This window comes from Erithacus rubecula, assembly GCF_903797595.1.
Source record: "Erithacus rubecula genome assembly, chromosome: 3".
Classification (NCBI taxonomy): Eukaryota; Metazoa; Chordata; class Aves; order Passeriformes; family Muscicapidae; genus Erithacus; species Erithacus rubecula.
Window position 1 is genome coordinate 72,202,865 of NC_136689.1, and position 27,464 is coordinate 72,230,328.

Below are 27,464 nucleotides of genomic sequence, written 5' to 3' on the forward strand. Positions count from 1 at the left end.
ATTGAAAGAAGAGCACGTTGCTCACCTATTAAAATCAGCAAAGATAAGAAAAGAAAACCCAAGCTTTTTACTACTTGCGTTTTTTGCCACTTGTGGAAGAATATCCAAGGAAATGCAACAACCATCTATGTTTTTTATGGATATGCTAGGAAGAATAGCAAAACCACCCTGAATAAAAACTACACTTTATTAAGATGATAAATCAAAGTTTTTTATAATTTACTAGAGAAACAATTTCCAAATGGTCTCACTAACAAAAACTGCTATTCTTTAAATGCTGATAAAGTAAAGTGAAGAGAACTTGATTAAATTTCTCTTGCTGAAATAACATCTCATGGTTCTGTTAGATGAAGGAAGAAATAGAATAAGGCAAAGCAAAGCAAAAAGTGAAGACAAAAAAAAAGGTGAGCTGGGAGAGGCTTGCCTTCTCCCTGCAATATCATTTCCCAAAATAAAATTAAACTCAGTATTTCAGGATATTTGGAAAACAGGCTTTCATATTTATAAAAATGTTTCCTAGGGTTTAAGGCTAAGTTCATATCACTCTATATTGCAAGACCATCTTAAGAACTTTTTCTGTTTAAAAGTTTACTTCTTGTCATGTTGTAGTTCTTCTGATGCATATGATATTCCCTTTTACCATTTAAAATACCTTGGAGAACTGATGTTTTACCATTTGTAATTTCTAAAACTACTTTGTGTTAGAGTTTTGTGTCTCTTGATACCAAGATTAATAAAACACTGGGATTCTTGTAAATGAAATTGGGTGGAAAACATTTGAAGCAAAGGCAGAAGTATTTAATGTGTAAGTTTCAGCAATACTAATCCTACAGTCTAAATAAAGAACACTCTTGAAATTTCTAAATTGAAATTTTTTAATGGTATTCTTACTTTTTTTTAAAGGAAGTATTCTTACAGCAGCTACCTGATATATTCAGTGTTCTCCCTATATGGATAACCTTTATATTTCTGACCAGGTTGCTTTCTATATCATTAGGTTTTGTTTATGAAGGGTATGGTAGCAGCAGTGTTGGACATTAGGGAGTGAATGCATTTCATTACATTGTCTCTTCTCTGTTTTCTTTCAGGATTTGCTTATTGTATAAAGTTCAGAGATGAGCTGCTGGAAGCTGCTTGGCTGGATCAGAAACTAGATACCTAAAAAACAAACCAACAGAAACAAAACTTTACACTGGGCTGCTGACCGGCTTGAAGAGCATCAGCGGTGGAGAACTATGACAATACAGCAAGTCCTGTTACTTCTGCTGCTCTGGATGTGGCTGCCACATCCCTGCCATACAGAAATGCTCTTCAGAAGGACTCCTGATCTCAGACCCAAAAGCTTTGGAGGACGTGCTTTAGGGAATGATGGGAAAGTAATTCACCGCCAGAAGCGAGGCTGGATGTGGAATCAGTTTTTTCTTTTAGAGGAATACACAGGATCTGATTATCAGTATGTGGGAAAGGTAGGTTTCTTGTAAGGTTTTCTATATAATTTTCAAGTGCTCTTATCTGTCCACAGAGTCTTACTTTCTATGTTCTGTTCTGATGTGTAAGAAGAAGACTTCCAAGAAACAGATATGCTGTTTCTTCTACTAGAATCACTAACTTAATGTTACTAGTTAGAGCTACTTAGAAATACTTGAAGGAAACAAATGAAAATATTTTTCACAGATTTTTTGTTTCATCACATCATACCTACTAGCAGCCCACTCAATATGTCTTCATTATCTAAGCATAATAATATATAAATTATTATAAAATATTTTTCTGACTCTGTCTCTGAATATTTCATATTTCATACAAGATATTGCATTCTTTTTCTATGCTCATGTTTGAGGAATTTAACCTATTTTTAAGAAAAAATATTCTTCCTCTTTACGTCTCCCTGAAAAATCAATTAACTTGCAGGGTGCAAGATTCATTTGAAGCCATGTGATAGAAATCACATGGTTAGCAAATGAACTACAATAGAAGACAGCAGAATGGTACATGTGACTGTGTAGCCTACTAGAGGTATACATAAGCAACACTGGAAGTGCCTTTAAAATTATTTTCTGTTGATGTTTAGAATTTCCCATGTAATTAATTGAAAAATATATAATGTATAATGCCTCAATAATATCCAAACTAGATGCAAGATGTTAATTCAAAATGGTAATTTCTTGAAAATGAAATGTAGTGTCAACAGTAATGGGTACAACTTACCACCAATGGTTGATTATAAGCAAAGAAATTCAATTCCTATAAAGCAGATTTCCAGAATTTACATGGTTTTGAACCTAAGAAATACCATGATGAAATACTGACTTTTTGAAAATCATGGAATCACAGAAGAAGATTGTAAGGCAAGTTTGGAAACCATCTAGTCCAAACCCTATGCTCAAAGCAGGGTAAGCTTGATCTTCCTCAGAACTGTCAGATTTTAAATAGCTCCAAAGGTAGAGACTCCACAGTCTCACTGAACAAACTATTCAAGTGTTCAACCACTCACTCAGTAGAATATTAGTTCCTATATTTAAAGGGAATTTCTTATATATCACATTGTGCCTATTGTTTCAGTCACTGAAGAGAAACTGGGCCTGTCTCCCTCCCTTCTTCTCAGCAAGTATTTATAAACATTATTATAAGTTCTGTGCTGAGCCTTCCCTTCTCCAGGCTGTACAATCTCAGCTCTCTCAGCAACTCCTCATATGAAAAATGCCCTAATTCCCTACACTTCCTGGCTACTTCCTGGACTCCCTCCAGTATTTCTGTCCCTCTCTTCATATGGTGAGCCTGGACCTTGACACAGAAATACAGAAGTATCTCACTGAGGCAGAGAAGAGAGGAAAGATCATCTCTCTTGATTTCCAGGAGATGCTCTTCCAAAGGAGCCCAGGTGCTGATGACCTTTGCTGCAAGGGCACATTTCTGTCTCCTGGTCAGCTTGCTGCTCAGAAGGACCCCAAGGTCACTCTGCAAAACTGCTATCCAGACAGTTGGGCCCCAGCATTTACTGGTCTATAGGAGTATTATATTATAAAACATTTACTGGAAGAATTAAGGACACTGAAGGATTTGTGAAAGGAAATACTTATTAAAACTTTCAGAATTTAAACACCAAGTAAAACTTTAAGAGTGCAGGCTTAGAAATGAGTAAGCCATTTTTTATTTGTTGCTTATATATATAGATAGAGAGATATAATTATGTATGGAATAAAAAATTGATTGCTACATTGATTAATGATTTATTCTGATAGTCCAAAGCCTACAATTATTACGTAAATAAATAATTACTGATTATTTTTTTTTCTGCATAAATTTTATAATTTCTATGTCCTTTCCCTTATTTTTGCACTTGCCTTTCCAGTGGCTATCTCAGATCTATACTCAGAACATTTCTGAATGCTTCCTTTACCAGATTTTATCCAGAGACAATTTTTTTTTTGATAGGTGGGTGACATAAAATACCACTTTCCTGTTAATTTCTCTTCAATGTGTTTCGAAGTGTTGTTTGGAAATTTTGGGAGATAATACAAGCAGAAGTTAGAATTCAATAATTCATGGGCAAGGACTAAGAGAGAATTTTTGTGCAATGCCAGCAGGAGAATCAACAGAACTTCCAAAGCTGATTCACCTGGGTTTATGCTTTAAATATTCTACTTTCTGATCTATTGACTGATATAGTTTTTCTAGTTTGTTAACCTGCATCTAAACATCTGTCAGAGAAACTTAATAAATGGAAACTTAATAACTGAATATCACAATACTCTTGAAACAAGTGTCTACAATTCACAATGCAATATATGCACTTATTTTTTCACTGTTCAGGTCATCTTGAGAATGTTCACCTAGAATAATATGATGGAAATGGGGTTCAATGAATTAATGAGATACATAATCCCATAGCAACTGAAGCATTCCTTCTTTAAGTCAACTCTCTGTGTGAAATGGTGTCAGAGTACATACGGACTGGTTATGAATATTCCCAGGTTTCTTTCTATCAGCATTTATTATGACAAAAAGAGGATGGTCATCCTTTCCTTCATGTAATACACAGCATCCTTAAAACAGAAATCAAAATTATGCAAGTGATTTTTGTATATTCAGAACCTCAAATAATAATTCCTGCTAAATGTTGAAGTAAAAAAGAAGAGCCATGTGACAAAACAAACCTACATATATATATCTACAATAGTACAATTTGTCTTTGATGTGCCTCTGCAAAAATATACTAGAAGAAAATCTGAGTAAAATTCATCATCCCTGTTTCAGCTAAACAATGAAGGAATGTTCTAAAAGAAGTGTAAACCTTATGTCTGAAAACTCTATTAATATTATAGAAAGTTGATTCATAATTTTTATTAATTTTCTTAGTATACAATTTCAAGGTCAATTTATTATTTTTCAAATCAAGTGCTGAAATTTTAAAATATTATATAAATTCAAGACTGTTCTGAAAAACTTTAATTTACTTTGAGTATATCCAGAAAAAAAAAAAAAATCTTTTAAATCTAAACTTTATTTTCTAGTAGTCATCACCTAAAGGAAGCACTACTTTGTACCAACAATATCTTAGTACAGTCATTCAAAAATAAATTTACAAATAAAATATTTATTCACATTAAAGTTCAGCTCCCCCCTTACTGTCTCAACAGATCTTGTCAATTGTTTAATTTTGCAGATATTTTTCCAGCTTAGTTTTCTGAGATAGATATTGACTTTTTCTAGCAATTTCCATTAGAGTAGTTTTGTTGCATAAAAGATCAACTGACACAAATATTTCAGCGCTTTGAGAGACTGAAGTTCTTAGTAACACTGCAGTGTTTTTTAGTATCTCAAGGGATAATTTATCATATATTTGCTCATAAATGTATATAACATTTCTGTGTGTCATATTAGAACCATTAACAGAAAGAATTATCCTGGCACTATTCACTACCACATGCTTGTGAGGGTAGTCATTATATTTGATGGTGTCAAGAGCAGAACATGCCAACCTCGCTTAGTTCCTTTCACTTTGAGAGTCCCAAAACAGACATGATTCTGAGGAAAAGACTTAGCAATCTGTGCGTGCATGACAGTTTTTCAAGAACAGCAGTTACAGTTTTAGTCTATTGACACTGTGGATAATGTACCACATAACAGTCATTAAGAGGTAAGGCAGTGAAGCCTCAGATGTTGTTTGTATTTTTCTTTCTGATGGAGCAACTACCAAAAGCACTGGTTTTGGAGAGAGTAGTACAAAATATCATGTTTTGATTTCAAAGGACTCATCTTCAGGTGTGACACATTCAATAAAAGCTCCCAATGAACTGATGCTATTGTAGTGGTAAGGCAAAGACATACCAAACCCTTTAAAAAATCTCTGCATTTTGTTTTCTGAAGAGGGTTCCTACCATAGTTTTTTTTGTTTTTTTTTTCTTTTTAAAGACCTTTGCTGCTCTGAGAGTCTAACGAGTAGGGTTTTGAATTGCAATTGCTAATGTGCAGGCTTAATATTTGATGTGAAGACCTGACTGAGAGATATAAAATGTCTTTCAGGTGACAGTAATCAGCTATGTGGCAATGAAGTCCTGTAGAGGTTGAATTTTCAGCTAGAGCAGATTCTCATGACAGAGATCAATAAAAAAGAATGGGAAGGGATGGAAGATATTCTGCAAACTGAATAAATGAATAGTGATCTGTCAAGGTGAAAGAGAGCAGCTAGTACTTTAACAATTTCTGTGTGAGGTGTTTTTGGTGTAACTACTGGAAGCACACCCCAAGTTATTCACAGGTGTGTATCTTCAAAAACCTTATCTTACTGAAAATACTGCACTGTGGTGGAATTGACATTTGAGACACAACAACATTTAGAAATTTACTTCCTTCTCAGAAAGACTTAAAACACAGACTGAGAAGAGGGTTATTTAAGGCACCAGCTCATTTCAAGCATATGAATGATTGCTTTTGGGGGTACATATGTGGCCTCCTTGATATTTAGGAACAGGTCAACAGTGTCAGAGTAAAATATTGTTTTCCCATAATATCAGAGACATCACAAGCTTCCTATAGGTTTGTCCTGGAGGTTGATTGATTTTCAGTGAGTGCTGAGAAAGATTCATTCTCAGTCTACTGGGACTCAGCTTAGTAGAAGTTTATGACTATAACTGCTTAGATTCATCACTTACTCTAAATTGTTAAGTGTGCAGAGGGTTGATTTTCTGTTGACAAAAGGATTATTTCTTTGGAAACCTCCGTGTATTCTGGAGGCTCTGATTTCTTGCTTCAGGAAACAGCAGCAAAGGTACTAGTGGCAAAGAGTAACCAGGCTGAACACTAAGGTTTTATTCTCATAAATAATGAATTGTTTGTTAGCTATTGTTCTGGATGTATCCCTACAAGACACTGAGTTTTTCTGGATGACACAGAATGGAATTGACAGTTGTTGAGGAATGCAAAGGCTTTGTAGGGTCCACAAGTCTTTTAGTGATGACCGAAAGGGCCATAGTTGTGTGCCTGAATTTGAAGTCAGAGATATTTGTTCAAAGACTGTGGTTTCACAGGCCTGGACAGATGTCTGTATGTGCAAGTTTCTTTAAAGTGTTGTCTGCTCAGAAGGAAAGAGAGGTTAAGTCACTTGAGTAGGGCATACTGAGGGCATACTTAACCCAGCTGCTTAAGGGGATGATTCCCAATGTCCAACTTGTCTGATAATATTTTTGCTCAACTGTGCCCCACACTTTAATGTAAAGACCTAAGTGAACAATCCCAGTTGCCGACTGGTAAAATTTTAGAAACTGTGAGGAAGCACAGAGCACTACAACACAACTCTGGTGTTTCACAGTGAAATGGTACTGGAATGGATTACTGCATTTTACTCTTCGTTTCATGTGTGCAGACCAAATCCAACAGGGCTGAAAGTGGATGTTCCAAAGAAATTTTGTCCTTTTGGGGGTGTCAGTATTTGTTCTACTCAATGAGAGGGAAGGAAGGAAGGAAGGAAGGAAGGAAGGAAGGAAGGAAGGAAGGAAGGAAGGAAGGAAGGAAGGAAGGAAGGAAGGAAGGAAGGAAGGAAGGAAGGAAGGAAGGAAGGAAGGAAGGAAGGAAGGAAGGAAGGAAGGAAGGAAGGAAGGGAGGAAGGAAGGAAGGAAGGAAGGAAGGAAGGAGGGGAGGGAGGAGGGAGGGAAGGAGGGGAAGGGAGGGAGGAGGGGAAAGGAGGGAAGGAGGGAAGGAGGGAAGGAGGAAGGGAATAGGAGGAAGGAGGGAAGGAGGAAGGAGGGAAGGAGGGAAGGAGGGAAGGAGGGAAGGAGGGGAGGAGGAAGGAGGGAGGAGGGAAGGAGGGAAGGAGGGAAGGAAGGAAGGAGGGACGGAGGGAAGGAGGGAAGGAAGGAAGGAAGGAAGGAAGGAAGGAAGGAAGGGAAGGAAGGAAGGAAGAGGAAGGAGGAAGGAAGGAAGGAAGGAAGGAAGGAAGGAAGGAAGGAAGAAGGAAGGAAGGAGGAAGGAAGGAAGGAAGGAAGGAAGGATAGGAAGGAAGGAAGGAAGGAAGGAAGGAAGGAAGGAAGGAAGGGAAAGGAAGGAAGGAAGGAAGGAAGGAAGGAAGGAAGGAAGGAAGGAAGGAAGGAAGGAAGGAAGGAAGGAAGGAAGGAAGGAGGAAGGAAGGAAGGAAGGAAGGAAGGAAGGAAGGAAGGAAGGAAGGAAGGAAGGAAGGAAGGAGGGAAGGAAGGAAGGGAGGAAGGAAAGAAGGAAGGAAGGAAGGAGGAAGGAAGGAAGGAAGGAAGGAAAGCAAAACTAGAATGAAAAGGACTAAAAATTTGAAACAATAGACTTACTAACACTAGTGCCGTTTAATCTCTATTACAGCAGAGAAGGTTTGATTTGACAAAACTGAAAGGAGGTTATATTTATATATATATATGTCCTATATTTTTACACTGTATATATTTTATACTGTTTATATTTTTATACTGTATGACTAGGACACAAGAGAAAGACCTCAGAGCATGCCAATGCTAGTCTGGGTATTAATAAGGGAAAAAGTTTCTGGCTAACAGTGTTAATCTAGTTTTAATCCAACCGAAATATCTTCTTTATCAACTGGTATCATGGAAGAGGGAAGTTTTGTGGGTTTATGATGTAGCTGCATCAGTTTCAGGCTTACATCACATATCCATATACAGGTAATAGCCAGAGGACCTTGTGACACACTTGTGGTAAATGATTCATTGGTAAATAAAGTGAACCATGATCTCAAGATGTAAATCATGCTCTGAGATTCCAAGGCTCCTGTTATGATCCAGTTATTGAGATAACTCTAGTCAAACTAAGGTTCAAAGAGACCATATGTCTAAGTCAACAGTATGGATCTTATTTAACAATATGATGCAAGGTAGAAGGATACAACTAAATAGAGGAAGGAAGGGAAGAGTGGGAGTGAGAGAGAGAGAGAAAAATCAAGAAGAAGATAGTCACTACCCATGGATTCAGTGACATCCTCTTGCTCCTTCTTTCCCCATGGTTTCTTGGTGATGGGGTCCCAAGGTTGTTCAATACTTTTCAATATCTCCACATGTTAGCAAGCAAATAGATTAATGCTCATTGTCAACACAGTTCTCTTTTTCTATTGCTTAAATTATTCCATTACTTCTAATGATAATTTGTCCACATGCTCAGTCTCTCCTATCTATTGAGTTAGTGAGTTTTTTGAGTTGGTGGGTCATGATCTCCCCCTGCTAGAACTACCTTTTACTCAATCAGAACTGATTCAGTGCAATTGCTGCTTTGACTTTCCTTGTAATCCATAAGTTCTCTATTCTTTGTGTCCAATATCAATGATGTGTTCTCTTTCAGTTAAACTTCCCCTTGCATCTGAGGTAGCACCTGGAAAATAGTATGACCTTTATCTTATCCCAAGTTCCTGTTGTGGGGGCCTTGATTACAATCCAAGTTCTGGGCATCCGTGAAAGGATGTTTGGGTGGGCCTAGGTGTTCATTGGTGGCTGCAGGTGCCATCTGTCCCATAACTTGAGGCAGTCTTTTTTTGACCAGTGATATGTGTACAAGCAGTTCCTTCCTTACAATAGTTTGCCATAGGGAGAAATTTACCTAGATGCATTAAACAGGATGAGTTAACCAGATGTCTGCAAGGTCAGATCTCTGGCTTTGGAGTTCACGTCTTCCTGTTTCTCCATTCTGTACTTGTCTCATGGCAAAGTCCTTCTGTGGCGCGAATGGTGTTCAAGACAGGAAACTGTGTTCTTTAACTCCTTGCAATTCCAAAAGGAGAAGCAAAGCAAAATACATAGAAAAATAACAGTAAGACACTAAATGGCTTAGGTAGACATATCTATAGCTCAGGTAGACACACATAAATGTGCATATATACAGTAGCACTAAGATAAACACTAAGCACAGAAGAGGACTTTTTTCACTTTCATGGGTAGTTTTGGGCATACTTTACACAATTTTAAAGATCATGACAATGGAAGGAGTTTCAGTCAAAGAAGTGGGATATCATCTCTAAAATTATATTTACTCAGCTTACAAGCAAATACTAATTGTATAATCTGTTCTTGTGTTTCCTTGACCTCTATAGGACCATGAGTATTAAGCTGACCACTTTTAATGGTCTTTAATTGGAATCTGCTATAGATCTTTACAAAAATGAGGTGGTTTAAATTTCCCCCCCTCCTAAAGAAAGCAAACTAAAACTGAATGTAGAAGGTGCAAAGCAGAGGAAGATACTTATGGAAATTTTAGGTTCTGCTAAAGAAAGTTATGAGCCATTTGAAAATTAAATTAACTTAATTGTTCTTCCTGACCAAAATGACTCTTTGCAGGCAATATAAAGCTTTCTGTTTCAGGCACAGTTTTTGCATACTAAACTGGTATGTTGAACTTTTGAGGTAAAGCACTAAAAAGTATTTATTTGCTGTCATATGTCAGTGGCAGCGTTTTGTCCTCCCTTGCCCAGGCTTTCCCCGGGGCTGAGGGGCTCAGCCCTGCCCTGCGCTGGGGCCGCTGCAGCCGCTGGCACCGCCCAGGGCCGGGCTGGGCAGAGCTGGTACTGACCCGGTACTGCCGCAGTACTGCCCCGGTACTGACCCGGTACAGCCCCGGTACTGCCCCGGTACTGACCCAGTACAGCCCCAGTACTGTTCCGGTACTGCCACGGTACTGCCTCGGTGCAGCCCCAGTACTGACCCGGTACTGCCCCGGTACTGACCCTGTACAGCCTTGCTACTGCCGTACTGCCCAGGTACAGCCCCAGTACTGACCCGGTACTGCCTCGGTACAGCTCCGGTACTGATCCAGTACAGCCTCGGTACTGCCCCGGTACTGCCCCGGTACAGCCCCAGTACTGCCCCAGTACTGACCCGGTACAGCCTGGTACTGCTCTGTTACTGACCCGGTACTGCCCCGATACTGATTAGGTACAGCCCTGGCCGCTCCACACAGGGAACACCCGGCAGAGCCCCCAGTGCTGCCACTACTCAGGCACCTGCTCTATATATGATAACATGCTTAGCTCACATATGTTAAAACAGCTTTTTAATATTTCCTTGTCCATGTTTATAGTTCTCTGTATTGTAGAATTACATGCTATATTCAAACTTAATCTGCTATGAGTACTTCATAAATAACACTTTCAAAACAGTGTGGGAGTTTCACTTCATGTATTTCCAATTCCATCTAATTGCTTTCAAGTGCTTTACTTTTATGCAAATACTTTGCAAGTCTACTCATAAACTAACGCAAATACGAGTAGGAACAAGTAGGTGAATATTGTTTCCTCCTCTTCTGCTAAGTAAATGGAAGCACATCACATGTCTAATGGTATTGAGAATTGACTTTGAGGTAGCATGCTAAATGCACTGGGAATGTATGAATCATAGAACCACAGAATCTCCTGAGCTGGAAAGGACCTACAAGAATTGAGTTCAACCCCTGGCCTTTCACAGAACAACCCCAAGGATCACACCATATCCCTGAGAGCACTGTCCAATGCTTCTTGAATTCTGGCAGACTAGCTTTACCTAAATAATTTAATGAAAACTATCTATTGTTTTGGTGCAAGAGTAAATAATATTATTTGACTTCTCCATTTTTGTTTTGCACGTACTTGAGTCCAAGCCATTTATCAATTTGATGAGAAGTGGTAAATGAGACTGAGGGGTCAATATGGTTCTGCTAGTCACAGAGGTAGGTTTCCTGCCACTGCTTTTTTCAGTTTCTGAGAAAACTATTTTTAAATGATAGATTATTGTTTTCCTAGTAATCCCAGTAGCAGTAGTCTGCCATTTTGAAAACAATTTCTAAAATAAATAATTCTCATCTGTGTAAGCACGAAATGAAATAACATCTATCAGTTGTCAGGAATATTTAGAAGGAAGATAGTCTAAAATACTGGGCATACTTCCAGCAGGTGTAAAATCACCAATAGGATATATGTGCTGCCTTTGTGAAGAACAGCTATAGCTCTCTTGGGTGGTTTTCATTTACAGTTTGTATCTGATTATGCATTGTACTTAAAACAACATCATGCTTCAAAATAGTATAAGAAACTGGGAAATAGTTTAATCTGAACTCTCCAGTTCCTTTCAGTTCAATTTATCTTCTGCTTTAAAATTCTATCTGCTTGCCTCAAGAAGATGGTCCAAAAGGGAAAGAAATGATAAAACTGAAATTATTTATATTCAAAGCCACAACTCAAGAAAAGTAGAGACTGCTTCATCACAGTACATTCATTCACTCAAGGAATTAAAAAGCATAATATAAAAGAGAGCTTTATAAATGTTTGACCTATACCTAATTTGAAATTATAAATGTGTGAATAGTGAGTAGTTGCAGCAGTAATTCAAAGGCTGGTTCTCCTTAGGGGCTTTTTTTTTCCTTCTCTTGATTTTTTTTAAATTAAATCAGATACAGATGACCTTTTGCATATCCTGTACACACAGATAACAAGGAAAATCTGCGAGTAATACTGTGGAAAAATTGGTGACTTGCAACAAAATACCCATGAGGAAAAGAGTTCTAAGAAGTCAAAAGTTGATGTTTACCCTTTTAAAATGTCTTCCTGCTGAAAGGTTTCCCTTATATTTATAGGAGTGTTTTTGTCTTTGAAGATAATTAAAAATAAACTGAAGCAAAAATACTAGTAATGGTAAGTTCTTCCAAAGTCTCTAATACCTTTTGTTTTGAGGCAGTATCTGAAGTCCCTGAAGACGGAGTACAATTTGCTTCCAAGAGTAAACAAACATCATTGTCCAACTTATCAGTGTTGCTTTCTCAAACAATTATTTCCGATTCCTGAGTTTTTTCAATAGTGATTTACTTCAAAGCATTCAAGAACCACTGAGGGAAAAAAATATCCTTTAATTTTATAATATGCTGCTCTTTAGCAATTTTAAATACATAACCCTAGATGAGTTCCTAATCTCTTCAAACCTGGGAACAGAAGCTGTCAGTTTTTTTTTTTTCAAAGACCAAATTCATAGACCATTCAAATGCTTGAAAGGAGGGTACAAATGTACCTTACACATCTGAACACACTAAAGAGCTTAGGAAATTATTAGTGAATAGTTAGGAGGCTTGGTGTACTAAAAAGGCATGCATAAACAAATTTATGCAAAGAGCTAGATGGAAAATATGTATTGAACAAAGAAAGATAATGTTCTGGGATATTCACAGTATCATAGTTTTTAAAATTAAGAAGTTGCAAAGAATTCTGTGTGCACTGTAGACTCAGGTGACTGGGCATGCAAAATCTGAAAAAAGATTCTGCATACTTGCAAGAACATCTAACAGCTGAAGAGAACCTAGATGCTCAACAGCAAATCTGTTCATATTTTCTGTTCCCTTTATCAAGGTTGTAGAAAAGCCTTTCTTCTTCATATTGACCATGCCTTCCTTCTGTTTCCTAGATCTGTGGTCTGCAGTTCAATTATGCTATCTGGATTTAGAATTATTGTCTTACACACAATGCAGACCTACCAAATAAACTCTTCTGGTAACATTTTTATTCAAGCAGCAGTGTAGATGCTCTTCCTGCCTCTGAAATTGTATTCCTTCAATCATGCCTTTCCTTTCAACTTGCCTAAGCATTGTATCTCAAAGCATTTGGGAGGGAAAGACATATGCAAATTAATTTACTCTTGGTGTAAAGTTAGGGGTAATCGTGCTGTCCTTCACTGCCAATGTTTTGGTGATCTGAGATTTTTTCCGGGTTCTGGTTGGGATTCTTTTTTTTTTTTTTTCTTTTTTTTTGAGAATGTGTGTCCTTTCTTAATAATTTTCAAACAAATGGCATTTATTAACACAACAGAAACAGAGGTTGTGCATGAGGATTTGGAATACTTCTTCATTAAGCCAGTGGCTAAAAGAAACACAAAGACAAACAAACAAGAAACCCACGAGAAAACTCCTGTTTTGTAGAAAACTTTGTAATACTGCATGGTGCATTAGAGATGATCATATGGGATATTTTGTCTCTTCCACACTCAAGAACAGCTGAGAAAAGACACAACTACTCATTCCAACCATTTGGTTTAGAAACTGGTTTAAGTTATAAAAGTGCTTTTCATGGCTTTATTCCTAAAATGTTTTAATAGTTTTCTTAGTAATTATATATAATTTAAAAGTATATATGTTACAATATATAGACATTAATAGAACATAATAAGTAATAATACAGATTTCTTCTTTCTATATTAAGAACTCTCTCTTCTAATGACAGAGTTTGCATATCCATTTTGATATATGACATTTGCTGTGAAGTATGAATAAATTCAGATTTCTGAGTCTCCATGCTGATGATTGTAAATTCCATTATAAATGGAATCTTTAGCAATTAGAAATATTTAATAAATATCATATTAGAGTGAACATAAAAATTAATAACTATTACTACCTAGGCAATCTTGGATAGAAATTATCTATTTTAGTATTATATTATTAAAATTACATTGATATTTTAAGTTTTGGCAGTGAGAAGATTGATTAATGCAACTCTCTGAGAAGTGAAGTAAATGGGGAGAGAAAAAGAGAGTTCTATTTTTTTTTATTTTTTTATATATCTATGAGGAGACAGAAAAAAACACCATAACTTTTGCTAGAAAATATATATTTTTTAAATTTAACTCTTTTACAAAACACTCCATTCCTCTTTTTAAAATGTAATTGTCCCTTGTAAGAACTACTGTGCAGAAATACAGCCACATTTTTATGTATTCTTGCTACTGAAGATGCCATAGAGGACTTAGAAATACCTCCAGCAATCAGCAGAATTCCTTAGATCATTCAAAAAGGATAATGAGACTGCTATATAAATAATACATTCGGAATACAAGGAAACTTTCTTAATTATCTATTCAGTTAGGTCAGGCTATGTGACAGACCATTCTCTATGTGTGAGGAGTAGCATATTGTCTACTAAAAGCCAAGTAAAATAAATGGAATAGCTAGAGGACTGTTGAATGGCTGTGACACTGGAAAGAGCTGCACAGGATTAATCAAGGCTTATCACTTAAGAATAATGGAAGAGATTTCACTAATACTGATATATTTCCTAGGAAAGGATAATGACATGTTATAGAAGCAAAGTCCTTAAGGGAATAAGGAATACTACTTCAAGTGCCATGTAAAAGTCTGTGTATCACAAAAGAGAATTAGGAAGTTTTCTAGGGATAGTCTAGAATTGCAATATTGAAAGAAGAAAGTAGGAGCAATAATGCACAAGACAAGAGCTTCATGGAAATGAACTAATTCTGGGGGAAAAAAAAATGTAAAGACAAAACTTAAAACCCCACACAGCGGCATAACTAATATAGTATACCTTATTGGTAATTAGGAAAGCAGAGATTAATAAAGGGGTTTTTTTGATATTTTACAAATGTCAGCAAATATCACAGAAGCTTTATGGAAATACTGGCTAGACCTATCAGCTTTTTACCAGAGTTCATATAATTTAGAAATAATTTTTCATCAGTGATGAAAAGTTCATTTTTCATCAATGTGTTCAGTCCACAGAACACATTTTTTGAAAACAGTTAACATTGCAAGGGAGAATAATTACTATGTAATACAGTTCTTAATTTGTATCACTCAAGATCAGAATGGCCTTTTTTATCCTCAGTAAAAGTATTTGAGGAATAGAGTTCACTGGGGCTGATGATGGTCTCTTTTTGTATTCACCATAACATGAAATTATCTGTATGATTTGTGTCGAAATTTACATCCAAATCTTGTTTATTTTGGTATTTTGTACAGTGATAGTGGAATAAAATATGCAGCTTTGGTAGGAAAATTTTAAATTGCAATTATAGCTATTTATACAGTATTAATAGAAACATAATTAAATTCAATTAAATTTCATTATGTGATTGTTATTCCCTATGCAATTGAGGTGCCCTCAAGGTGTCTACAAGACACTATAGTGGATAAATCCCCAAACTAACTTCAAGAACTTAGTATGTTGGGATTCCACTCTTAAATGCTTGTATAGTAAAGCATGAGGTGTGGGTTATAAACACAATGAGTTAAAGACCTGCACACAGCTGCAGTACTCTGATTTTGTTGAGATTATGAATACTTGGTGGAATGACTTCCTTAACTGAAGTGCTTCAATGGAGGGATACAGATTCTTTAGAAAGGATGGGAAGACAGAGAGAGTTGTCCTTTATGTGAGCAAGCTGCTAGAGTGCATGGAGCTCTGCTTGGAGTTTATGGATAAAGATTAAAAAGAGGACATACAGAGGTGACATTATAATGGGTGCTTGCCATAGGCCACTTTACCAAGAACAAGTGGATGAGGCTCTAGAAACAGATAGAAGTAGCCTCACATTCACAGCAGGCCAGGAGAGAGGAGATCCTTCCTCTCTGCTCAACACTGGCAAAACCAAGTCTGGACTGCCGTGTCCAGTTCTAGGCATCCCAGCACAAGAGATGGACACACTGGAGAGGGTGCAGCAAAGAATGAGTAAGGCATTGGAGCATCTCACATACGAGGAAAGGCAGAGAGAGCTGCAGCTCTTTGCACCAGAGGAGAGAAGGCTCCAGGAGATCTTATCCATGTACCCAAACAGCCTAGGGAAGGGTGCAAAGAGAACAGAGCCAGGCTCTTTTCTGAGATGCCCAGTGACAGGACCAGAGGCAATGGGCACAAACCAAAGAGCAAGAGGTTCCTCTGAATATCAGGAAATACTTGTCCTGTGAGGGTGACAGCACTGGCACAATCATTCTGCAATGTAATTTTATGTAATGATTTAAAATACAACTTTTTTTAGTAAGTGGTATATAGATAGGATTTTTCTTGAGAATAGTATTACCTAGAATAACAAATTTATAATTTACTAAAAGAAGAGACAAACTTGATGGAAAAATTAAAATATCAGTTGCATTTAAGAGTTTATCCATATTTCATGTCTCGTCCATCACTGATCACCACTTAATGTCTTACCTACCTGTTTAGATATCTCTCCTGTATATATAGTCCCACTGATTTTACTATGGTATAAATGAGGTCAGGATTGATACAGGACATCTTTATCCCTCATTATTTTAATTGCTGTGATTACAGTATCAACTCAGATTCATCAGAAGTCTCCTGAAACATATGGAAAAAAAAAAAAAAAGCCAGCTCTCTCCTTCTATTCCCTTCCCTTGGAATGAATTTAACAATAATGCTCTATTATCCTGGATATCACTGTTTTGAAGATTATTAAAATGGTTCTTATTCCTTAATTCTGATACACAACCTCCATTTAAGTTGCCATTTTCCACTTCATGGATTTACAGACATTGACATTCATTGTGATAAAGAGTATACATGAGGAGAAAACACACATATTGCAAAGGTAGAAAACCTTCAAAGCTCTTACCAATTGGCATGTACAATGATTTCAGAAGGAAACAAAGATAGTCTTGGGGAACATGTTTCTAAATGGCCTCCAGCAGTAGGCAAACCAGGCGTCAATATTTTAAATATGTTTTGCTTTTGTTCTAAAAAATTCAGTGCTTTATATATAATGCAATTTGTACATTAGAATGCATAATGTTTTAATGGTTTTTTTGTTAATAGCTAGGCTACTTTAGGAAAACATATATGAGCATATATATAATAAAATAATTCTTGTTTACACAAAATACTCCAAACCTACAATTAGTTCAAACAACCACTCTTCTGTGATTAATGCAGAAAGCATAGGAATATGTGGTGACTTTTCCTTAAAAAAACCCTCAAACTAAACAGGCAAACCCTTGAGTTTTCAAATGCATTAAGCTATTGTGAATTCAGTGAAAGAAAAGTATGTGCTTTTTTATCATATTTACCTTCCTAGGCTGTTCCTTAGTGGAATAGGGAGATTGTTCTGGGAACTACTTAATCCTTTATACAATATTTAGTACAGATTTTTATTTTAGTCAACATCAAAAAAACATAGCATATAACAAACATGAATATTAGTCTGAGGAAAATCTTATCAGATACATTTTCATTCTGAGACCACAGGATAGTGTACAGAGACTACTCACAGAAGCAGGAATGTAGGCTTGTGCCATATTGATTTCAATAGGAGGAGAGCCAAACAATGTTTCTTTGTTCAGTCCATCGTTTTAATGAATGGGGACCTGAACAACTGCCATGGGTCAGGACTTTTTTTTCTCTTTAACAGAAGAATTCCGTTTTGCTTACTCATACCCAGGCATGCATTGGAGGTGCCAGGAAGTAGGGGCACTTCAGATCTTCTGGCACTTCTCTGTTTTCTGTCTTTACTTGATGTAAAGACTATTTATTTCACAGAAATTGGAAGACAATATGTATATTGGCTTATGCAAGAACTTTTTGGTGTATGAAATTCAATTAGTCTCTGATCTTAGCTCAATGCTTCTGTGTCTTCTGGACTGGAAGCTACAACAATTTAATGAAGCTGAAACTTTCTTGTTCTAACTCTCTGAACATCAGCTAAAGACCTTCGCTTGAGGAGGGAAATTGGGTATTGGCACATTGACTTAATGCATCTGTGAAAGATCTTTTGCTGCTGCTCATATGATGTGTCTTAAAAAAAAAAATCCTCTGCCTTTCTCACTTGAAATCATAGACTTTTTTGTCAGTGACAAGACCATTTACCTTCTGTGGACTGTGATTCTTCCCTTTAGAATAATCTACAGTAAGAGGAAAAATATACAAATCTAGTGATGAAAAAATATATTTGTTGTAAGGTTAGTTTCTGGAAATAGAGAATTTTCAATATTATATCGGTAGTGAAAATTGTAGGGAGCTGTGAAAATTATAATTCTGTTTATGTGATAAATATTTCACTCAGGGATGTGGAAAGAAATGCTAAAAAGGTATATTAATTTTAATTTATCTCTTCCCATTTTAAGGCATTGGGAAGAACAAACAAAAATTTTTAACATCAAGGAACTACTGTGATCTTTATCAATAAAAAATGGTGGCAAATATTTGTATTTTTCCTATCAATAATGAATCAAGTTAAGCAAATACAGTCTGAAACCAGCCTGTACTGCAGACTGGAATTTTTCATCTCCATTTCTTGCAAATGAATTTTAGAGTACTCCTCATCTTACATTACCTGTCGTGCTTCCACTTTAGTTTGCTCATCCCTTATCTTTCCCAGCCTCACAAAGCATTATTTTTGAAATCTGTCTTTTTTCCTTTCTGCCCATCTCCGGTTAAATAATACACAATAGCACAGTCCTAGCAAACTGACAATATGACTGAGTGAGAAAATTTAATGTGTGACTTGTCTGAATAAAACTTAGTGCAATTACAGAATCACTGAAAAGAGTTGCTTAAAATGTTACCTTCTGGATAAAATTAAATAAGTAAACCTCTTTAGTGAGTAAAATGTGTCTCAAAGCCATGACTGTTAAATTTGTCAACTGTGAAAATACCACAAAGGATATGAACTGGTCTGAAAATCTCTGACAGTAAGTGCAGCTAATGTTAAACAACTGCATCATTTAATAGTTCAGTTCATGAAGCTTAAAATAAATATCTCCATTGTGGGAATTCTATATCAATTATTTTTTGCTGACTTCATGTCAAATCTGCAAACCACTGTGATTGTATTTACAGACACAATCAGTATTATTCAGCTAAGTATCCAGTCAAGTTTCTAATATTTAATGTGCACTAGAACACTGAATGAAATGGCAAATGCTTCTATGGTGTGTTTTGGCTCCACACTGCTGATATAATTACTTAGAAAAAGTTAATAGGTTACAATTAGCCCTGAAATTCATCCTCAGAATTAAGAGATACTCAGGACTTATTTGTATAAAATCTAAAAAATTGAGTAATTCAAGAGTGTACTGAGGTCTCATTGTTACTACGATTCTAGAATTAAATTGATGTATTGACACATTGCCAAATAAAGCAGAAAAAAAAAAATGCTGCATTATACAATTAAAAGTGGCTACTATAATGTAAGAGAGTACGAGTCCATTTAGTAAGTTAATATTAAAATAGTCTGCCATTTTGCAAAGACTGCAAAATCTTTAAATTGTATTGGAAAGCATCCTATACATTATAGTATATAAAATTAAGATTAAAAATAATTTGAACTATATTAAAACCTACAGTAAATTTTCTAACTAGAAGGAAGTTTCTTAATACAGTCATATCTGGTATCTAGCTATTTGAATACCAATCACTGAAAAATCATACAGGGACTTCTGAATCTGAAATTCAAATAGAATAAGTGTGACAAATCTTCTGGCATTGTCATAAATCATTTCAAATTCCAGCAAAAGCAGCTTGCATGATAAAATAGATCTGACTAGCCCAACCTTCTTTCTGTTTTTCACAGTAGTGTCTTGTCACTTTTTGGTGAAAATACGATTAACACTTTGTATGCTATTAGAAAAAAAGTCCACCTACTTTATACTCATTTTGGGAGATTTCAGAATTGAGTAGATTTCATGGGGGAAGGTGCAGAGAAATCCCAGAGTCCTGAGTGGACAGGTTTTATTTGAAACACTGGATTCTCATTAACATGAATTTCCTTTGTTGTAATTTTTGAAGCAAAATAATCATGTTGTTCAACTAAAGTTTCTGAAAGTATTTTTACAAAGATCTTTTATAGATCTAAAAAGTTATTGAGCTGAATTTGATTAAGGTATCTTTTCATAAACTCATTTTATTTATGGTTGCATTTACCCTAAAGAAGAATGTAATATGTTAACTAACTCTGGGTTTTTTTCCCACAACAGAAGAAAAAGTAAATCTGTCTCTTAAAACCTGTTTTTCTCTCTGTCTTGGATTGTTAATTCAGTTTCATTTTTAAGTATTCACATATGACTCAATTTTGTGGCCATCTGTAAATATTATCTTAGGCTTAACAAGGCCTTCCTTTTTTATTTGGATATTTATAATATTTATATATTTAAATCCATCTGGATTAAAAAACCAATTTAGATAGAACATATGAAAAAAATTTCTTTCATGGTAATGGTAATTACTGTGTGATGAAACAGGGCTGTATAAAATAATACCAACTGACATTCTGATTTCCTATAAAGTGAGAAAAAATATACATAAAATACATATACCAGCACAGCTGAAAAGGGAAGTATTTCTGTGGAAGAGCAGAAAGAAATTCACTGAAACAGGAGTTTGCAAAATATCTGTGACAGATATGAAAACAAAACCACATCTTCACAGCTGATCATTTTGTGCGATGCAATTGCTAAATGAAACAGATGTCTTTCCATTTCTCAGCTTGGCTGACATGAATCACAGATGCCCATTAGCTAAAATAACTATAGGAAACACTTTTTACTACAAGTAGCAGAGAAATATTTCACATATTTTTTTTTTAGTACTTGAGTAAAATGAAAACATCTCTGCAGCACTGATTGACAAACTGCTCATGCATTTCAGAGTTGGGTAATGATTTACCATAGAGGGCTGTGAAGCACCTTGGGCAGTCTTTAGTCACCTTGATTCCTCTAGTAACACCTGGATGGAATAAACAGTCAAAAAAAAAAAAAACCAAAATGAGAGGTATTCACTTTAGTGTTTATCTATACTACACATTTTCACCCTTTGAACTATGTCTGGAAGACTTGCTCATTTTTTCTATAGTTTTATGTTTCCTGATAACCCAAAAGACCTGAAAAGTTATTCTGAATTTGAAGGTGTTCTACAATAACTCTGGACTCTTACGCATATACATATTATTTAAATTGGATTACCAAGCCAAAGGCATTATTAACATTTTTAAGTGAATATAGTGTTATAGCTTAAAGTATTCTTCTAACTGTGTAAGTTGATATTCCTTTTAAACATTTTACTGTGAAGTGCAACTCTCAGCTCCCTAGAAGTCCTTATGCAGACATCTCAATGTCTTACATTAATCTCCCTTTCCAGACTTTTGGGTAATATATATGTGGGTAAAAACAAATAAACAAACAAAAAATCTCCAAACCACACAAACAGAAAAACCCATACAAGTAGAGAGTTTGAACTTGGCAGAGGTAATAGATTAATTATTTTGTGGGCATAAAAACCATTTTTAAATTACTTTACTAAGATTTACACATACCTACAGCAGAGGCAATGGAAAATCAGCAACAATGATAATACCTTACATACAGACAAATAATTATGTTAAAAGATCCTTACGTGCTAAATTGGATCTAAATATAGTTGTTCATATTTTTTAGTTCAGGGATTTTCTTAGTTTTCTGATTTAGTTCTCTTCAATACACTGTTCAGGCTTCTAGTGCCAGGCAATATTTTAAGGCACCACAATACGATTATTGGGATTGCTAAATTATTTTACAAGTCCCTGGCATGGCTTTACTAAATATCACCCTCCTAAAACAATTTCCACGCATCATTTGTATATTAAATTTGGCCAGACACCCTTGCTGGGAACTGTTTGCATGGAGTTTTGCTGTTCTGGAGATAATGTATTAGAATGGATTTTGCCAGGCTGCTTACAGGTTTCTGAATCAAAGAACAGTCACTGCAGTACCAATACACTATTCTCAACTTTTGAGCTGGCTATGGAAAGTATCTGGGAAAAGTGCAATGTGCCCATTTAAAGATCCCTCTCAAATGGGACCTTATTTCATATTTCTGTCACAGGTCTGAGGAAGAGCAACCTCTTATCATGCACTTCATCATTCTGCTGTGAAAATATTTCATAGAGTGGTCATGGACCAGCAGGGAGTTCCTAGGACCAAAATGTTTTTGAAGTGAAATTATACTCTAGGAAGACATGGAGAAGAAAACACTCAAGAACTACAGACACTAAATTACATTTTAAAATGGAGCACAGCTTGGAAGATACTGTCGAGTCCCTTAAAAAGAAGGGTGAAAGGGTTAATTGGTCACAAATTTTGTGGGCCATCAAGGAAGGAGCATGAGGGTTTGAACTTCATTTTAAAAATTCATTCTTCAAAAGAGGTGTGAGAATGGCTTAAAACCTTAAGTTTGAAGTCATTAGAAGAAACAGAAGGAAAAGAAAGAAAAATATATATTTGCAAATGATTTTTAACATCTACCTTCCTGCTCTTTATTTTTGGTGGAATCTCCTATTTTTTTAATTTATTGTAGAATGAAAATAAACAGTAAGAAAATACTCACTTTGTAAAGTAAACGTACATGTGTGTAGTGTAAACAAAGTTTAATAGGTCTAAATACTTTTATGTAGAAAATCAAAGTTCAGAACATGATAGCATTCAAATTTCTACCATGAAGGCTTTGATCCAAGATGCCTGGTGAGTTCTCTCTGTTACACATATATAAACTCTGTGGGAAATATCCAGTGCTTGAAAATTTTTCACGTTATAGAAATTTACTGTTTGACTTCAGCTTGTCCCACCAGTCACTCTGTCACTCTGTATGTTTTGTTTCTGCACAAAAGACAAGGAAAGACACATTCAAAACCATAATAATTAAATATTTTTACTTCTAATACTTAAAACAGATGGTATGGAAGGTAATATGAGGGCATCATAGATGAAAAAGAAATATTTTCATGGCTGTATAGCAAGAGGGATATTTGTACTCTGCTACATGTATGGCACTTGCCATGAATTGAAATGAAGCTTAAATTAACAAAACCTCTTCACTTGACTGAATATAATCTTACTGCAGATTCAATCAATTCTGTTATTACATGAGCAGATAATGATTTTTTGAAAGAAAAATTGTATTAGTTCTTAAAATGGAATATTCTGATATTTCTTGGGTGTGGTTTAAAAAAAAAACATATTTGCGCTTCATTTTTTAAATAAGAGCTAGTCTATTTTGTCCTTCTGCTGAACTTAAAAGTAATCTTACAAAAAAGAATACATTTCATGATGAAAACAAATCAGAGTTCCAGATTCTTTCAGTTGATTATGGAATCAATGAGATTGGAAAGACCTTTCTGACAAGGTGTTGGGAGAAATTATGCTAAATGTATCCAAAAGAGCAAATGAGCCATCATCCATGCTACTGTATTGAACAATAAAACATAATTGAATAATTTTTCATATAAAGGCAATCAGGATTGCAAGTAATACATGTGAAGTTAAGCTTTTTACAACTTAAATAATGGGTGTTAAATCAATACTGAATGCTTAAAAAACTGGGGTGTTTTTCCTTTAGTCTGTTTACATTAGCTGATGGAGTGCAAGTGATAATGACTTAAAATGAAATGTTCCCCAATTTTGGAGAAATATAAACGATATTAAATGAAATTTAAAAAATATATATTATTTCATTAAAGCAGTGGTTCTATTTTCCTTAATTGTCTTGTATTTAGCCATGTTCTTTATCTGCTTAGTGAATTTACAACTAGCACAGCAGTTGTGAATTTTTAATAGGATCTCTTCAAGGAAAGAAAAGGTCAGTATTAACATAAAAATCTTCTTTGAGAATGTGGTGCAGGGGTTTCTTAGCAGAGAACAGGTGTTGCTGCAAAAGCAAAATCTTCCAGAAACAGCCAAGTTGAAAGATTCCTGGAGCTAAGTTAGGAAACTGGCTGTCACTCAGTGGTGAATAAAAGTTGTTTCCTTAATGGTATCAACCACATTTGTTGCATACAGAATAGTGTAAAATATAATAATGATATTTAAAAACCTCCACTCTTTTCATTGTTTCTAAACAAAATACTGTCTTCTTCCATTTCAGCTTCATTCTGACCAGGATAAGGGAGATGGTTCCCTCAAATACATTTTGTCAGGAGATGGGGCTGGTACTCTTTTTATAATTGATGAGAAAACAGGAGATATTCATGCAACTCGGAGAATTGACAGGGAAGAGAAAGCCTTTTACACCCTGCGTGCCCAAGCTATCAACAGAAGAACTCTGAGACCAGTGGAACCTGAATCTGAGTTTGTCATCAAGATCCATGACATCAATGACAACGAACCAACATTTCCAGAAGAAATTTACACTGCTAGTGTTCCTGAAATGTCAGTAGTAGGTGAGTTCTCTATGCAGAGGCCTTTTGCTCATTGCTTGACAAATTATTTCCCCATCTTCTCAAATGTCAGTTATGTGCAAAATTATACCTGATGAGTTAAGTATTTTTCATTTTGACATATTTGTTCAAATATTGCAGTAGCATTCAGAACCAGATTTTTATGATCTGACATCTATTTCTACTTAGAATACCTAAATTATTGTCTTTGGAGTTCTTAGGATTATAAATATTTTAGATAGTAGGTAATAGTGAATCATCCTCCTCCGTAGGAACTGTTAGAATAAGATGACTAAATCAGATTGTTGAATGCTCCATTTTTCTTCTCTTTCATTTTCATTGGAAGTTCCTAGTGTTGATAAGCACTGAGTGGAGAGCTGTCTCCATTCTCTCTGTGGGTGAGGACAATTATATATTGACTCATGTATTGTTGATGCACTGTCTGAAGGTAGACACCCTCTTTATTGTCTTCTCTTTCACTTTTTTGCTATATAGACAAAGCTGTAATTTCCTCCCTTAACTCCGTCCATGAATGACACCTTCATGAATATTAAACAGCTGTTTGAGTTAATATTTCTTCTTTTTGCAATGTATTTTCAGTTCCTATCTTAACTACAAAGTTGTGGCCTGGATCATGCCAGCTGGTGAATATTATAAACAATAACATTTTGGACTATGAGCTATTATTAGTGCATATACTTAATTAGGAATAATTTTGGAAAATTTAAGAATATATTTAGTTTCTTTTAAAAAATAAGAATAATTTTTTTGATGTATAACTGTAATATTAAATTCTAAAAATTCAGGAAACAATAAATTCAATATAATTTTTAGCTATTAGTACCATTTTAATCACTTCTACTGCCTGAATAGGTCAAATAGGTGTTTTAGATGACTAAATTAGGCTGTTGAGATGATAAGTTTTTAAAATGTTTTGTATATACAGGTACTGATGATTTACTATTTACATTCTTGGGCCTTGGAAAATGCTAAGAGAGAGGAAAAAAAATGCATAATTTTTGAAAGAGAATGGCCTCAGTAAATCTGTGCAGCAATATATGGAAGCATGATAGCAATAGTTTTTTATTCTTAAGATTTCAATCTGCTTTCAGTTTGTGATTGAATGAGTTTTTAAAACTTCAGCATTGAGCAAGTGGGTTTTTTTGGGGGGATTTTTTTTGTTTTTTTGGTTTTTTTTTGTTTTTGTATTTTTTTTTGTTTTGTTTTGTTTTTTGTTTTGTTTTTTTTTTAAAGGAAAATAATTAAAAAGAAAGATAAAGAAATTTGACAGGTGATTGTGTAGGCCTGTACTGAAATCTCATCAAATCACAATATTTTTAAAGTAGTATTTTTTCTGACATCATGCAATTCAAGCATTTTTAGTTCAACAATTTACATGAGAAATTTATGAAAAAAGGAGCAATTATATTGTTTATTATGTATATTTTTATGGGTAATGTTTCACTTCCCCATTCAAAGGAAAATAGGAAGAAATGTCTACATTTCACTTTTTTCTCTCTCTTGATTATTTTTCTTTTTTTTTTTTTTAGTTAGAGTACTGTGAGCAGCTCATTACTTGCCCAATATTGTTGGCCATGGGCTATGAAATTGTCAGACTTGGTGTAAGGAATGCAGATAGAAATTACAGTCTTGGATGTAATTGCACTGTTCCATTGAATGTCCCCTGCAGTACTCACTTCTTTGAGAATGTAGAAACAGTTAATCTTTCTAAAAATGTCTGCAAAAATTAAGAGGAGTTTATGGCATAAATATTTTCTCAGTGATAGGTACCAGGAAAAGAAATTACAAAGCCAAATTTCTATGGTCCTTACTTGAGTAGAGATGAGTTATATGGTTCTGTAAAAAGTATTATGTTGTCAGGACTGTAATATTTTCATTATCTAATCTAGCACAGTCAACATTTTATGGCACTATGCTATGTATTGGGAGTCTGAGAAAGTGAGATACTGCTGGAACCATGCTTTCCCTGGGCAATCAGACAGAACACCATGCAAAGACTTCCCTATCCTCACTCTGTTCCACTTCTCTGAATGCAGTGACTTCAGGGACAGGGGACAATGGTGACAAGTTCTTGCCCAGTCCTGCAGGTTCATCTGTTCCATGACTACCTCACTGTCTCAGGTGTCCTTGCATAGCAGCCAGGGGAGATGCTGATCTCCCTTCTCTGCTGATTTGCAATAGGACACAAGAAAATGGAATTAAACTATGTCAAGGGAAGCTCAGATGAGACATTAGGAAAAGGTCCTTCATGGAGAGATTGGTCAGCCACTGGAACAGGCTCACAGCAAAGTGTCAGTGTCCTGAATGCTTCTCTTAGTCATATGGTTTAGTTTTAGATAGTCCTGTGAGAAGTAGGAAGTTGGACTGGATGATCTTTATTGGTCCTTTCCAATCCAGTATATTATATGATTCTATGATAGAATTATCCACTAAAAATGCATCAATATTTTTATAGAATCACTTGTACTCCTGCTACTATTGGTGCATTCAAGTTTGATAGTTTACTGTCAATCAGGTGTGAAGGGTGGACCACTAGACACACACATAAACATAACCAAACAGTGTCTTTTTAACATTTCAGTTAATTTAACCCACCTACATAGAAAAAGATAATTTTATTTATAAGTAGGTTTGGGGAGTGGCAATAGTAAAATGGGGTGAAAAGCAAAATCAAAGACATGCCACTTTCACTATTACAGGTGAAAGAGGACCTGGTGTAGAGAGATGGTAGCAGAGATCAGATGTGATGCCTCTTAGGAGAACACAGCAGAACAATTCTTTTTGTTAATTGTTTCCAATTCCTGTGGAGGTTGTCATCATCTTTTTTATCGATTTTCACCGCACAAGTGATTTTTTATAAATACATAATAAATGTTCTTTTTTTTCCTTTGTTACACTTTAAATCCATATCAGTCTTTAATATGACTACTAAGTTACAGCTTGTATGTGTGCCTTGTATTTATGTTATGCTGTGACTGCATTCACAAATTTTTTCCATCACCTGTTGACTGAATTCTCTGTGCTGGTACTGAATATCAG

General features: G+C 35.4%; 1 protein-coding gene across 1 annotated transcript in view; it reads left to right on the forward strand.

The window, feature by feature from the left end:
- Nucleotides 1-27,464, forward strand: part of LOC306800294 (cadherin-10) — a 93,020-nt gene that overhangs the window by 35,800 nt on the left and 29,756 nt on the right. Inside the window, exons 2-3 of the mRNA XM_079302234.1 lie at nt 1,089-1,466; nt 24,113-24,407. Of these exons, the coding sequence (XP_079158360.1) occupies nt 1,236-1,466; nt 24,113-24,407 (526 nt within the window). The 5' untranslated portion in view covers nt 1,089-1,235. The remainder of the gene's footprint in view (nt 1-1,088; nt 1,467-24,112; nt 24,408-27,464) is intronic.